The sequence below is a fragment of the Echinops telfairi genome, unplaced genomic scaffold (genome assembly GCF_000313985.2).
Source record: "Echinops telfairi isolate 266 unplaced genomic scaffold, ASM31398v2 ScPeMD7_7419;HRSCAF=8457, whole genome shotgun sequence".
Lineage (NCBI taxonomy): Eukaryota > Metazoa > Chordata > Mammalia > Afrosoricida > Tenrecidae > Echinops > Echinops telfairi.
The window spans coordinates 708,001-723,046 of NW_022111319.1; the positions used below are offsets into that span (position 1 = coordinate 708,001).

The following is a 15,046-nucleotide window of genomic DNA, read 5'->3' on the forward strand; positions in this document are numbered from 1 at the left end:
TTTCAATTAGCCCCACATGTGATTATCGGCCAGGCTGGCACAATTAACTAACTCAGGCCCCAAGCAATTTCTTCAGGGATTCTACCCATGAATATATATAGATATAACAGGGGAGATTCGTATGTGTATATTTACTTTTAGTGAAAATATAACTATGAATATGATGGAGCATACAGGGGAAAAAGTTATGAAAACTTCTTAGACATAACCAAACCCTTTGAGGGAATAAGGGTCACTAAGCTAGAGCTCTCAGGGCACACCAAGGTCACTTGTATCCTCAGGGGATACAAAGATCAATTGGCATAACATAAGCCATAAAGTCAGTATTCTATATCCTACTTTGGTGAAGAGTAATTGGGGTCTTAAAAGTTAGTGAATGGCCATCTAGATGTAACTATTTGTCTCTTCCTGTCTATAAAAAACATGTAGATGTAGGTGTAGAGCACTGTCTTTGTGGAGTATGTTATAAAACTTTACCTTGGTGTCCCCTGAAACTATGATCCTGAGCCCTCAGGCACAGCAACTAAATTCTTAAAGTGCTCGGTTCTGTCTAAATGTTCCTTACTTAGACATGTACACTCCACCATATTTATGGATATATTTGCAGCCAAGAGTTAAGAGAATCAAAGATGCATGAAAATAATTAGACTAATGACTAATAGACTGTTTATGTCTCCATTAGATAGTGCTCAGCTATCACCCTCAAATGCTCTAAAATGTTCTACAAGACCCTGTATAGAATAGGGGAAAATGTTTAATGATTATTAAATGAATTTGGTTTTTCTCTTTATTTTAATGATATTTATTCATTTTCTTTCAGGATTTCCTGCAATTCATTAGTTTCTTCCCAAGTTTAAAGCCATCTGTTCTATCTTGAAATCTACTTGAGTTCCTTTCTATTTAAAAGTTCCATAGTTACATTATTCCTTCTATTTACTTTGTAATTGTCATTGATACAAATTGATATATCCAGTTTCTTATGTTCAATCTTGGAGAGTTATTTTATTTTGGACCTATTTATATCTAAGTTGACATCTAGGTGGTATTATATGGCATGCTAATCTTAGGATTTTGTTTATTGTTGGTTCTCTGCCCAAAGAACTCCCTTTAGTTTTTCTTTGAAGGGTAGTCTGTTTTTAGCACATTTGAAGGCAGTTCTGGCTGGTAGCTCTCTATCAATGGCCAAGTGGTACAGGAATGGGTAGTGGCCACTGCCCAGATGAGTATGAGACTCCAAAGGAGTAATCTTGATAGATTTTCTTGAAGAACACTGTAGGGTCATAGGTGCTTATTATGAAGAAGTTTTAAGAAAATGGAAAACAGTATTGGTAAAAAAAAATAGGACAGGAAAATTTCACTAAGGAACTTTTTTCCATCACATGAATGTACCTGCTTAATTTTTTAAAGTAGCAAAGGTGATCCTAGGAGATTTTTATTGGGAAGTCTTACACCATAAACCATACCATCCTGACCTCGTTCCTCCTTCTTGTTCTTTTTGTTCCCATACATCAAAAGGGATACGATTTTAGTTCTTTGAAGATGGTAAAAGTGGCATTTTGACATGGTGAAAATTAAAGAGTTCAGAATTTCTTCATGAAAATCGCAGAAAAATGGAAACACTGCCTTCAGACAATAATGTCACATTTTGATAATTTTGTTTAGGAAACATTTGACTTATCCTTATTTAATTTATAGCAATTAAAAAGAAAAGCAAAACATTTATGTTATTTGAAGAGAAACCAAAGTATACAACATTTTTTAAAGATTAAAAAATCGGTACATAATTGTTTATAGCAGCTCTTGATATAATAGGTTAAAAAAATCTAGAAATAATTGCAGTGTCTTTTTACTGTTAAATAGTTAAATAAACTTTTGTACATCACAAATCATAGTACTTCTTAATGATGAAACACAAAAACTATTTCAATACAAAAGAACATGGGTGAATCTCAACAAAATTATGCTGTATGGTCCCATTTTATGACATTTTAAAAATAATAATGCTATGGAAAGGGAAAAAGATGAATGGTGCCCAGGAGTCAGGCAAAGTGAAAATGGGAGGAAGAATTATATGATAATAGGACTTTAGAAATAAATATGGTTTAATATAAATTTCCTACTTTTTATATAGGACTCTAATTTTATAAAATGTGAATTGTGTAAAACTGAGTTAAGGATACATGGAACCTCTGTGCTTCCGTTGCAAATTCCTGTGACCTTAAAGCTATTTTTAATATCAATTTATTTTAAAATGGCTGTAAATGTAATACAATGACATTTCTGTCTTCTTGGAATATGAAGGCAACTAATATAGAATCAAACAAAGGTAAAAAAAAGTTATGTTTTTATATGCAATGGAAAAATAGGAAATGGAACGTGAACTATAATTGTAACTGTATAGATGTTTCCTCTGGGGAAATAAACAATTTCTTTTTGTTTTGAAAGGTTTGTTGAATTATTTTCTCCAGATAAGAAAAGGGGAAAAAGAAAACAAAATTGAACTGCTAGTGGACTTCATGTGTCTTGAAAATTTAAATACTTAGATATTTCTTCTAATAAAGCATTTGAAAAGAAAACCATTATGTGTTGTAACTTATTAAATTGTAAGAAAACTTACTATTCTATTGCCATTTATAAATCAGTTTGATGAGTCTTTCTATGATTTCATAATTTTATCTTACATTTCTTTTGTAAAGACTTGGATTGGGAATCGAAGAAGAAAATATCGTTTAATGGGGATTGAAGTTCCACCTCCAAGAGGAGGCCCTGCTGATTTCTCTGAGCAGCCTGAGTCTGGCTCTTTGTCTGCCTTCCCACCAGGAGAGGAAGCTGGGCCTGATGTTGGAGAGGATAATGACCGAAATGACGAAGTATCCATCTGTTTGTCTGATGGAAGCTCTCAAGGTACTTACATGCTGCACTTCTTAATAATAGCCTTTATAGATCAAATGCATTTTTACTGTTTTTAAGCTTACAGTGGATAAAATCTAATGTCCTCAAAGCATTTAGTCAAACACGTGAAAATAAAGAAATTTATTTTCAATATCTCCCCCTCAGTCAACCACATCAAGACATCACAAAAAAGGGTATTCATCCACCAAAATAGTGATTCCCCACATTTACAAATTATGTATATTGCAACAATCCATAAATTATACTTAAGTATATGCTTGTGTTTTTATTTCTTTGAAATTCTAGTCAAGTTATGTAGAGCGCATAATATGTGCAGTGTCATGAAAGAGTATGATAAAGTTTGCCAAACCCCAGGCTACTACAAGTCAGGCAAACTAATTGTAAATCCTAGCTCTTTTATTAGCAGAGGGGAAACATTTAACTCTTTGGGTTTTAGTTTTTCTGTGTGAAAAATAAGAAAATTAGACTGCATCATCTTTTTAAGACCTCACAATGTCCTTATATGGTAATTCAAACAATAACACATAATTATACCACTTACCTATGAAATGTATATTTAATTTGACTTCAAGTACAAGTAATTTTCTTCTGATGCCTTTCAGATGTTTTAACAGCTTTAGTATGATCAATGTACATGTCATAAAATGTATCTATTGTAAGTTTCTGATTCAATCATTTTCATAAATTTTGCATTTGTACAACCATCACCATCACCAAAACCCAGTTTTAAAATATTTTCATACAAAATTTTCTCTTGAACCTGTTTGCAGTCAGACTTACCTCCCACCCTCAGCCCCAGGCAACCGTTGATCTGCTTTCTGTCTCTATATGTTTGTCTTTTATGGACTTTTATATAAATGGAATCATGCAATATGTATTTATTTATATCGTTGCATGTGTGCATATTAGAGAAAGAATATGATTTTTCCTTTATCCGTTTTGTTTGTTATTCTTTTCTTTTTCCCCCAACACTTTCATTGACACATCGTTTACATATCATACAATTCAATAGTTCAATCATTCAATCATATCAAGAATTGTAAAATCATTACCACATCAATTTTAGAGCACCCCTGAGTTAGTTAATTGTGCCAGCCTGGCCGATAATCACATGTGGGGCTGGTTGAAAGGCAGAGGGATAAATGGGTGGTGAGCCTCGCCTTTTGAGTTCTCGGGTCTCTTGTTTTGTGATGGTTGGACCGGGTGTAAGCTGCCTTAGCAGTTCCCTGCTTCAGCTTGCAAGATTGACTTCCTACAAGACACCCCCAAGGAGAAGCCACATGGACCTATCCCGATGCAGCCCTGGGTGCTGGAGCAGCCGTGTGGAGACCCCTGCCAGTGCTGAGATGCTTATTCATTCACTGACTCAGCTTTCCTCCTGCAGTTGGCATCATTGCCTCTGTTTTGTGAGGTGGAGGACTTTGTGGACTGGTGTTGGGTTAATGGGTTAATGTTGGACTTGTGGGCTTGGGCAGCATTGGGTTGGGATGTTTTCGTGATGCACATTTTCTTTGCATAAAACTCTCTTATACATGAGTTGCTGTGGATTTGTTTCTCCAAAGTACCTAGACTAATACAACCCCCATCCATTGTCAAATCGCCTTTAAAATGAGTTGTGCAATCACAATCCATTGTAGGGCTCCCTCCCCCTCCCACCTTCATTATTTACTCCCGAAATCCCCTTTCACTTCCTGTCACCCACCACAACCCTTGTATCCCCTATATCCCTTTGTGTCAGTTATTATCATTATGCATCCACTCCTCTTGTGCTTCACAGCTGGGAAACCCAACAGAAAACAATAGAAAACAAAATTGTACCAAGGTTGTAAGGATAAAATCATAACAGTATAAAGACAAAATTACAAATAATGAGTAAGAAGGAAAGTACCCCCATATCAGGATTCTAATACTATATTTCCAGTTCGTTGATTATTTTTAATTTGGATCAAAAGTTCATATGAGGCTAGATTTTTGTTTGGAATTTTTATACAAAATCTATAAATGTTTTCCTTTATGATTTCTGCCTTCAATATCATGATTTAAAAGCCTTTCCTTGTACTACATTTATTTTACTATGCCATTCTGGTATCCTTATGACGTCATTTAACAGATTGCCCCTCCACTATTTATTGAATAAGCTATCTTTTCTCCAGTGACTTTTAGTGTCTATATATACATATATATATATACACACACACATATATATTGTTTCATGCATACTTAAATGCATACACACACACCATGGATTCCTATTGTCTTACAATTTCGTGGTTACAAATGCTGTTTTATAATATATCTTAATATTGGGTAGAGCTCTTACTATTATTGTTAGCTCTTATAGTACATTGATTCCTCCATATAAACTTTGGAATTGTTAAGTCATACTGATCCTCTTCCTTCCTCTCAAAGCACACTTTGGGTTTTCAGTGGCACTATATTAAGTGGATCATTTAACGCACTGAAATTAATCCAGTTTTGTATATGTTGAGCTTTAGGTGATGGCAGGACTTCCATTTAGAACAGTTTAGAAGGCCCTTGGATAATATGACTCTGAAATGATAATATGAAATCAGAAGGAAGATTAAGATGTAAGTAAAAACATGAGAGCCACATTAAGACTAAAATCTATCTATTCATAAAATTAAAATATTTACTTAACTAACAATTTAAAATTAAAAAATAAGAGAGACAGACTTACAAGGATTAGGTGTTGTGAAATATCTAAATGTGGGGGCTGGAGGAAAGAATAGAACCATTTAAAGAATATTCAGAAATAGAATAAAGTTGGTATTAAAGAAAGGGAGATTTTAAAAGAAAGAAGAATTATAGGAATCATCTCATAGAGACTGACTTAAAACCTTATGAATAGTGGTAGATCATTGTCTGAAAAGCCCCTGGGGTTGGAAGGAACTACACAACAATTATGAGAATAGTGCGGGACAAGGTAGTGTGTTGTTGTTATGCACTGTGTCTCTATGAGTCTGAGTTCACTTAAGGATGACTAACACAACACACACAAATACATGACGATCAAGAAACCATTGAATTGAGTGTTTATAGGTCTGCTGTGACTCATAATCCACTCAGTGGCAGTGGGTTTTGTTTTGAACAATCTGTTGTGCGGTGGCGCTGCCAGATGGACTGCTAATTTAGCAGTTCAAACACACCAGTAATTCTGCAGAAGAAAGAAGGCGATGTCTTCTCCCTAGAGATCTACAGCCTAGGGAACCTTACATAGAATCACTGTGAGTTGGGATCGACTTAATGGCAGTGGGTTTGGGTGTCTTGTATTGGTGAGAAAAGGTGGCAAGATGCTGAGTAATTAAAGAGATATAACTGCTGTTTATATTAACATGGTCCTGTATTATAAGTCCAAATGTTTAAAAGTTTATCAATATGAATATTCAAGTATTCTCTATTTTTTTTCACCAATATTTTCTGTTGATGCTGCTGAAGATGACGAAAGTGAATTTGATGTAAAGGGAAAGTATGAGGCATAACGAAAACTGCAGAAGCTATTGCATCATTTTCAATCATGTTAATTTCTAATATAATAACTCAGAAAAACCATATTTTGCTTCCTCTTAGTCTTTATTAGGTTGTATGAGGTACAATTCCATTGATTGATGACTGAGTCTTCAGAGCCTTGTGACTGGCAACTATTTATGGAAGAGCAGTGGAGTGTAGGGGTTTGTATGATTCTCTGTGTGGATAGATGGGGGTCTGTGAGGAAACATTCAGAGAAAAGGAAAGCAAGTTTGAGTGCCAACTCATACTTTCCCTGCTAAAGGAGAATTTTAAAAAATAGTTAATGGAAAAAGTGAAAATTGATTTTAAAGCTGTTAATGGACCACTGCTCTATACTGTCATCCTTTGTTATTTAATAGAGTATTCTCTAGACAGCTGGCACAGTAATCAAGATTTACTGAGAAAAAGAGAGCTAATGTAATTCATAGACCCCCAAAGGATTTCATTGGAAGAAAGATTGCCTTGAATTCTTCTTAATGACTTATTTTTTACAGATACATATTAACCTTTTCATTCTCATCAAAAACTGCAACAAAAATATTTTTTAAATATTCAGAGCCTGAAAGAGGCTTTCTGCACAATTTCCAAAAAATTCTGTCCTATTCGCTTTTTCATTTTGCTGTTAGAGAATACTAATCTGAATGGTTTGTTTGTGTTATCCCTATGTGATGATAAATTGTGTCGGTTAGCCACGATTAATATCATACATTTAGAACATGCTAACCATTTTCACTTCCAGTTTATGAAAATGTATAGTCATTGTGAGATATCCATTAATTAAATCTCAGCAATATAGAGAAAATAGAATAGTTTCCGTTAATATTTAAAAAGCCTGACAACTTGAAATTAGGGGTCCTTATAATGTGACTGTTGATTCAATAGGGTTAAAGTTTTCTAAACACCTAAGAGGGGCTGGCTTTCATGGGCAGTAGTGGCGGGGTTTACACCCTGAGGTTGGAGTGCATTTGTACTGGGTGGCAGTAACTGATAACTATCTGAGAAAGGCCCTGGCTGGGCAGATGCCTCCAAGTCATGTGCCAGGTACCCCATCTGGCCCCCATACACACTGTCCCCTAACCGGTACACATGCCACCCTGCCAGGCCCTGGCCCAATGCACATCTCTGCCTGGCCCCTCCCCCATGACCACACTGACCAGCCCCACCCCCACAACACACACCTAACCCATGTACCACCAATCCATGTTATAATGGCCCGTGAAGCACCTAACCCATCAATATGGCAACTGCCCTGCCTACACAATACAAGCCAGTGGCAGCACCCACCCCACAACAGTGGCACCCGCATGATTGTAAGTTTATTCTACTCATTTTCCTCATCATCTATTTCTTTTCTCTCTCCTATTTTCTTCTTCTTCTTTTAATTATCGTCAACAAAATTTTATTGCGTAGAATATTAAAAACAACGTTCTACAACTTTGGAATATATGGATCTCTTTCGGATTTCTTGGCCTGCACTAGCGATTGCGCCCATCTCTGCATCCGTTTTTTAAAAACATTTTCATTGCAATTATTATAATTCATGGAGTCTTGTTTCTTCTGCAATGCTTTCAGTGCAGCTAGGATCTCTTCCTTTAATACCATCAGATTTCTTTCATCTAATTTTTTATCTCTATGGACAAAGTGAACATTATTGTGGGTACTTAGAGTATGCCGTTGCAGAGATGAAAGTTTAAAAAGGAGTTAGAAATGTAAATTTTCTATATCTACATTGGCAGCTGGGCAGATTAAGACCCTGATTACATTGTCATTTTATTTTATTTATTATTTTTTAAAATCATTTTATTAGGGGCTCATACAACTCTTATCACAATCCATACACACATCAATTGTGTAAAGCGCATTTGTACATTCATTGCCCTCATCATTCTCAAAACATTTCCTCTCCACTTAAACCCCAGGCATTAGGTCCTCATTTTCCCCTCCCTCTCCACTCCCCTCTCCCTCATGAGCCCTGATAGTTTATAAATTGTTATTTTGTCATATCTTGCCCTGTCCGACGTCTCCCTTCACCCACTTTTCTGTTGTCTGTCCCCCAGGGAGGAGGTCACATATACTTCTTTGTAATCGGTTCCCTTTTCCTACCCATTCTCCCTCTACCCTCCCTGTTTCGCCACTCACACCTCTGGTCCTGTAGGGATCATCCACCCTGGATTCCCTGGATTTTCAGTTCCTATCTGTACCAGTGTACATCCTCTGGTCTAGCCAGACTTGCAAAGTAGAATTTGTGTCATGATAGTGGGAGTGGGGAGGAAACATTTAGGAATTAGAGGGAAGTTGTATTTTTCATTGTTGTTACGTCACACCCTGACTGGCTCATCTCCTCCCCGAGATCCCTCTGCAAGGGGATCTCCAGTGGCCTACTAATGGGCTTTGGGTCTCCACTCCGCACTCCCCCCATCGTTCACTATGGTAAGATTTTTTGTTCTGATGATGCCTTATATCTGATCCCTTCGACACCTCGTGATCACACAGGCTGATATGTTGTTCCATGTGGGCTTTGTTGCTTCTGAGCTAGATGGCCGCTTGTTTACCTTCAAGCTTTTAAGACCCCAGATGCTATTTCTTTTGATAGCCGGGCACCATCAGCTTTCTTCGCCACATTTGCTTATGCACCCATTTGTCTTCAGTGATCCGTTGGACACCTCGTGATCACACAGGCTGATATGTTGTTCCATGTGGGCTTTGTTGCTTCTGAGCTAGATGGCCGCTTGTTTACCTTCAAGCTTTTAAGACCCCAGATGCTATTTCTTTTGATAGCCAGGCTTCTTTTTAAAAAAATTAATCATTTTTATTTGGGGGCTCTTAAAAATTTTATAACATATACAATTGTATTAAGCACATTTGTACATATGTTGCCATCAACATTTCCAATTATTTCCAAAGAAACAATTTCTTTCTACTTGAGCCCTTGTTATCAGCTCCCTTTGGCCCTCCTTCCCTTCCCCACCCTCTACCTCATGAATCCTTGACCAATGATATATTATGATTGTTATTTCCTATCTTACACTGTCTGTTGTCCCCCTTCACTCACCCGCACGCCCACCATCACCATCCCCCTACCCTCATGATATTGCTACCCTTCTACTATTCCTGAGGGTTTTATCTGTCCTGAATTCCATGTATATATAGTGTGCTTATCTATACCAACGTGTGTGCTCCATATAGCCGAATTTGTTCCGTTTTCCTCTTGAAACATTTTTAAAGCATCTATTAATTTTATTACATGTCTTAAAATACATTTTCTCTGATTTTATACATATTTTTCTCTTTTTGGTGATCTCTTCTATCCCCTTACTTTTCTCCTTTTTTCACCTTTTTACCAACTGCTGTTTTCTGGTTCCTATCAGCCTTCTCCTGCACCACATGACAGAGTGAAATGCCCTCACCCTACCCAGAAATCTACTCGATAATAATAGTTGCACCATAATACAGCAGAAATAGCAGTCAAGCACAACACACACAAATCACGAAAAACAGGAATAAACAACTGAAAAACACCCAGTCACAAGAATTACTCTGAAGAAAAGATATTTAGCTATCTTCAACAGATAGAGGAATGAATTGAAAAATTAGAAACCCTAGAGAAGAAACAAGATAACAGAGTTAGATAACATGGTAGAAGAGCTGAGTAAGTGAATTTTTTTTTAAAAAAAGGAAAACCAAAATACATTAATCAAATTTTCACAAAACTGAAGTGAGAAATAGATAGATTGACAATAATCATGTGAGATTCCAATACCTCATTCTCAAAAAAAGATACATCATCAGGAAAGAAACTCTCTAAAAACATATCAGAACTAAATAACACAATCAACCAACTCGACCTCATAAACACACAGAGATATATGGAATACTAAATGCGACAACAGTACAGTACACATTCTTTGCTAGCATACATAATACATTATCTACATGAGACCACCTTAGACAAAAGCAAGCCTTAATAAATTTTAAAATATTGAGATTCTGCAACCTATTTTTTCAGACCGCAACAATACAAATCTAAAAAATCAACTATAGACAAAAAAGAGCAAAAAATCAAATACATGGAAATTTTAAAGCATATTACTTAAAAACAATTTAGTAGTAGATCAACTAAAGGATGGAATTTTAAAATTCCTTGATAAAAATATGAACAAAAGCACACCATACCAAAAAACCTTTAGGACAAAACAAATGTGGATATCAAAAGGAAATTTATAGCAATAAATGCATACATGAAAAAAAGAGGACAAAAGCAAAGTCAGCACCTTAACCTAGCATCTTTAACAAACTGAACAGCAGTTAAATAAACTCTGAATAAATAAGAGAGGGAAAAGGAAAGATAAGAGCAGAAGTAAATGAAGTGGAAAACAAAAACAATAGAACAGTCAAGACAAGAAGTTGGTTCTTCCAAAGGACTAACTAAATTAACAAACCACTATCAGACTTTGTAGTAAAGCATAGTATTCCATTGTTAACAGTTCTGCAGTGGACATGGGAGTGCACTTCCATGTTCATTTCAGCACTGTTCACAATAGCAAGATTTTGGAAACAACCAAAATGCCAATTGATAGAAGAATGGATAAAGAAATTTGTGTACAAACATAACTAAAAAACATTGATGAAACCACAAAGCGCTTCATAACATGATGATCCTGGAGAATATTATGTTGAGCAAAGTAGTCAATCTCAAAAGGGCAAATATCATGAGACTGCAAATATTGTATAAACATCGAGACAAAATTTTGCATCTGTTCTCAGATTGTGTAATCATTTAATCTGGTCTATCAACCAATGTTGTGAGCATGTCTCTTGTTTAAGAAACATTTATTACTCCCTCATTTGTACACTTCAAAAAACAATTCTTCTGAGGAGTTCCTGCCACATAGCATTGCTTCACAGTTACTCCAATTTAATAGATATCCCTACAATGATGTTACATAAATCTCAATGGACATTTAGGACCAGTGGAGGGGTGGTGGTGGAGTATATCTGTCTCAGAAAAAGTGATTTTATTTCTGTTAATCGATAAACTTAGAAGGGACAGCCTGCCCCTAGGGAAAACACTTAACATTACTTGCACAGATCCCCCAAAAGAGATTCCACCCTGTAGTACATTGCTAATCATGATTTTTTTAAACTGAATTTCCTTTCTGCCCTTGTAAACCCATACTATAAGCTGTGTACAGTATTCTTCATAACCCACATCAGAAGAATCCAATTTGGAAATTCCTGTAAATGAACAAGACCTTACCTAAAATACATCTGTTGTAGATTAAAGGAATTTAAATATTCATTGGACTTAAAGGTAAAACTTTCTAGAATGAGAAGAAGGAAGTTACTGCTATCTCAACCTCATGGACTTGAAAAATCTTGGAACTTTATTTAAAATCTCTTGCTTTTAAGATTGTCCAATAACTAACAATTTAATACTAACATATAGTTATCATTTCCATATTTTCTTTGCTTTCTGAGACATGTCTTAGTTCTCCAGGCATATATTTGGCTCAGTGAATGTGCATTATACAATATTTTTGCCTTGTGTCTAACCCTCTTTGTTTCCTTAGGCAGTGGCCCACCACTTAAGTTTCTCATCTGTATATGTGAACATTCCACATATTTCATTTAATAAGATTTTCCATGTATGTATATTTTCCTTTCCTCGTTAGTATTTTAAACTATATACTAGTGGTTAGATTAATTATATTATTATTAGAAAAACCAGATACCCCTTACAGGTTACCTGTATCATTACTTAAGAAGCTGATAATCCTGCCTCTCAAGTGGACCTATAATATATAGAAACCTGTAATATATGAATATATTTTGAGCTCATACTTAATTTTAAACCCTAATCTAAGAACAATTAGTTCTTATGATTTAGACTGTTCTATTTTTGCCCTAATGTAGTGATCACTGAAAATATGGGTGCTATAGCGAAGTGTGGTGAAGTGTTGATGGTGTCCAGCTACTAGAAAAAATAGTGGCTAGGGTCTTAAAGGCTTATCTTAAAACATGAACCATTTAATTGATGTGTTAGCTAAGTCTACATGGAAGGAGCATATCAGACCATGTGATACAAGGATGGCAAAAAATAAAATCCAATACGAGAGAAAGAAACTGTATTAGAGCTTCAAATTTTAGCATGCAATGTGCAGAAAGCTAAGGAAGACAGTGAAAGCCCAAAATTCATTTGCAGATTACCCATGTGGATTACACCTTCATTGAACTACCTAGAACTATTGACCAGGGATGTGAATTGTCTTGTCCTCAGAGTGTTTTGGAAAGTGTACTGCAGATACAGTTAGTTTAAAATTTATTATCTTACCATTTGCTTTTCCTTTTGACCCATCTTTAACTTGTTCTAGTTTTTATTATTTTATGCTTTCTTTTGATTTGACATTTTTCTGTTTTATTTTTGAAAAATGAATGAGAATCCATAACCAAAACACCACATATTATATGATTCCATTTAAACAAAATATTCAGATTAGTTAAATGCATAGAGATTGAATGCAAATTTATGGTTGCAGGGGGCACAGGGTGAGGTATTGAGGCAGGGGGGCGTGTGGTGGAAAAGAAGTAACCATTTAATGAATATGAGGTTTTATTTCTAAGTGATGAAAATGATTCAGAATTAAATAGAGTTTGTGATTATGCAACATGATGAATGTGCTAAACACCACTGAATTGTTGATTTCAAATTGGTTAATTTAGTTATGTGATTTTACCCTCAATAAGTTAAGAAAAAAAGGATATATACATGATCCCTGATGTATACAAATAAAACATAATATTGGCAACAAGAACAACAAAAAATTGAAAGAACCTATAGTAGGATAGATCTTAAAAGAAAATCACCATGACACATCATAGTAAAACTACCCAATAGCTGGACAAGCAAAGAATTCTGAGAACAGCTATGGATATGAGAAAAGGTACCGACAAAGGAGAACCCATAGCAATAGGTTGAAATTTCTCTTAAGAAACTATGGAGGCTAGTAGGAATGATATATGGGAATATAGGAAATTCTGAAAGAAAAAAATAAATCAATAATATTATGTCCATTTACTGTGCGGGATTGGGGAATATGGCTGCCAGATAACAAGGATGGGAAGATCTCAGCAATTACCAGAAAGGTCCAACCAAGAGGGAATTCTATGTTCCCTGGAAGCCAGAAAATTAAGGTAAAAGCTAGTACATGACAGTTTATTTTTGTTTTTTAAGTAAGAGATCAGAAATGCCTCCTGAGTGTTTCTGATAGTTTCTAACTCCCCTTGACAATTGACCAGTGGCCCAAGACATTTCAATGCACTCCTCTTCCCCTTGCAAAAGCTTATTCTTTCCTATTCTTCAACCCACCTAGCCAAACCCCTTCTTTCACTGGCCTCTGGGATTTCTTTGTGGATAGCAGATTATGTAGGCAGTTGGGCACTGACACCCTCACTACCCAAGCAATGCTTTTCACCATTTTTTAATTCTTTGTTGTTTTTCTTTACTTCTTCCTTTACTGCCACGCCTCCTTCCCCCCATGTGGTGGATTAATGCAAGTACCATGCCTACAAAAGAAGCAGAAATCACTATCCAAACTGTACGTTTTTTTAACTTTTTGATTTTTATATTTTTATTTTATTTCAATTTTATCTATCTTCCTTTTTCACTTTCCCATGACTTATCACACTGCCATACTCCATGTGGATACATGTGGCTTCAAGGCAAACACAGCCAAACCACCTCCACACAAGCCAGTTTTGGTTTTTCATTCCTTTTTAAGCCAGTCTTTTCATCCTGGTCCCTCAGGAAACAGAGCTAACCATATTCACACTGTCACAGCAACAGAACTCCATAAGCATACGCAAGACAAGGCCCTATCTATTTTTGTCACCTAACACTCTTTGCACACATATGTTTCTCCCTCTTTCTTCTCAGGTATTCCTTCCCTTATCCAATATATATTTTTCAATCGTTTTATTGACATAAAATTTACATATGCATTCCATAGTTCAGTTGCTTTAAAAAAGAATTGTATATTTCTCATCACAATCAGTTCTAATGCATGCTCCCCCTCATGTATTCAGTATTTGTTCACCAATTTCACTCAACACCTCCATCCCTGATAAACTAGTTATTGCCTCTATGAATCCACCTTGTATTAGTCTGGATAGACTAGAGAAATAAATTCATGACATTCAACTGAATATTGAGAAAACATCACAGCCCTGTCCAGATCAAGTCCATAAGTCTGATATTAGCCCATATGTCTGATACCAATGTATAAATTCCTTTTCAGACTCATGAAACACATGCAATGATGTCAATTTCAGGAAGATCACAGGCTAGTGGGTGGGAAGGCATGTGGATCCAGTGGCATTGTAAGCATCTCGGCACTGACAGGAGTCTCCACATGGCTTCTCCAGCTCCAGAGGTCTAGCATAGTTCCATTTATCTTGTCAGCTGAGAGTCTCTCAGGGAGTGAGCTGAGAGAGAGAAATCTCTTGCCTCCCAGGAGGAAATACAGGAATTCCCAGAATCCTCAGGATAAGGCCATGCCCACACAGAGGCCTCATTGGCTATGACCCAATTGACAAACTAGACTCTACC

At 36.0% G+C, this 15,046-nt stretch overlaps 1 protein-coding gene across 1 annotated transcript in view; it reads left to right on the top strand.

The window, feature by feature from the left end:
• Positions 1-15,046, top strand: part of HDX (highly divergent homeobox) — a 197,482-nt gene that overhangs the window by 144,132 nt on the left and 38,304 nt on the right. The window contains exon 5 of the mRNA XM_004714130.2: positions 2,697-2,904. Within this exon, the coding sequence (XP_004714187.1) occupies positions 2,697-2,904 (208 nt within the window). The remainder of the gene's footprint in view (positions 1-2,696; positions 2,905-15,046) is intronic.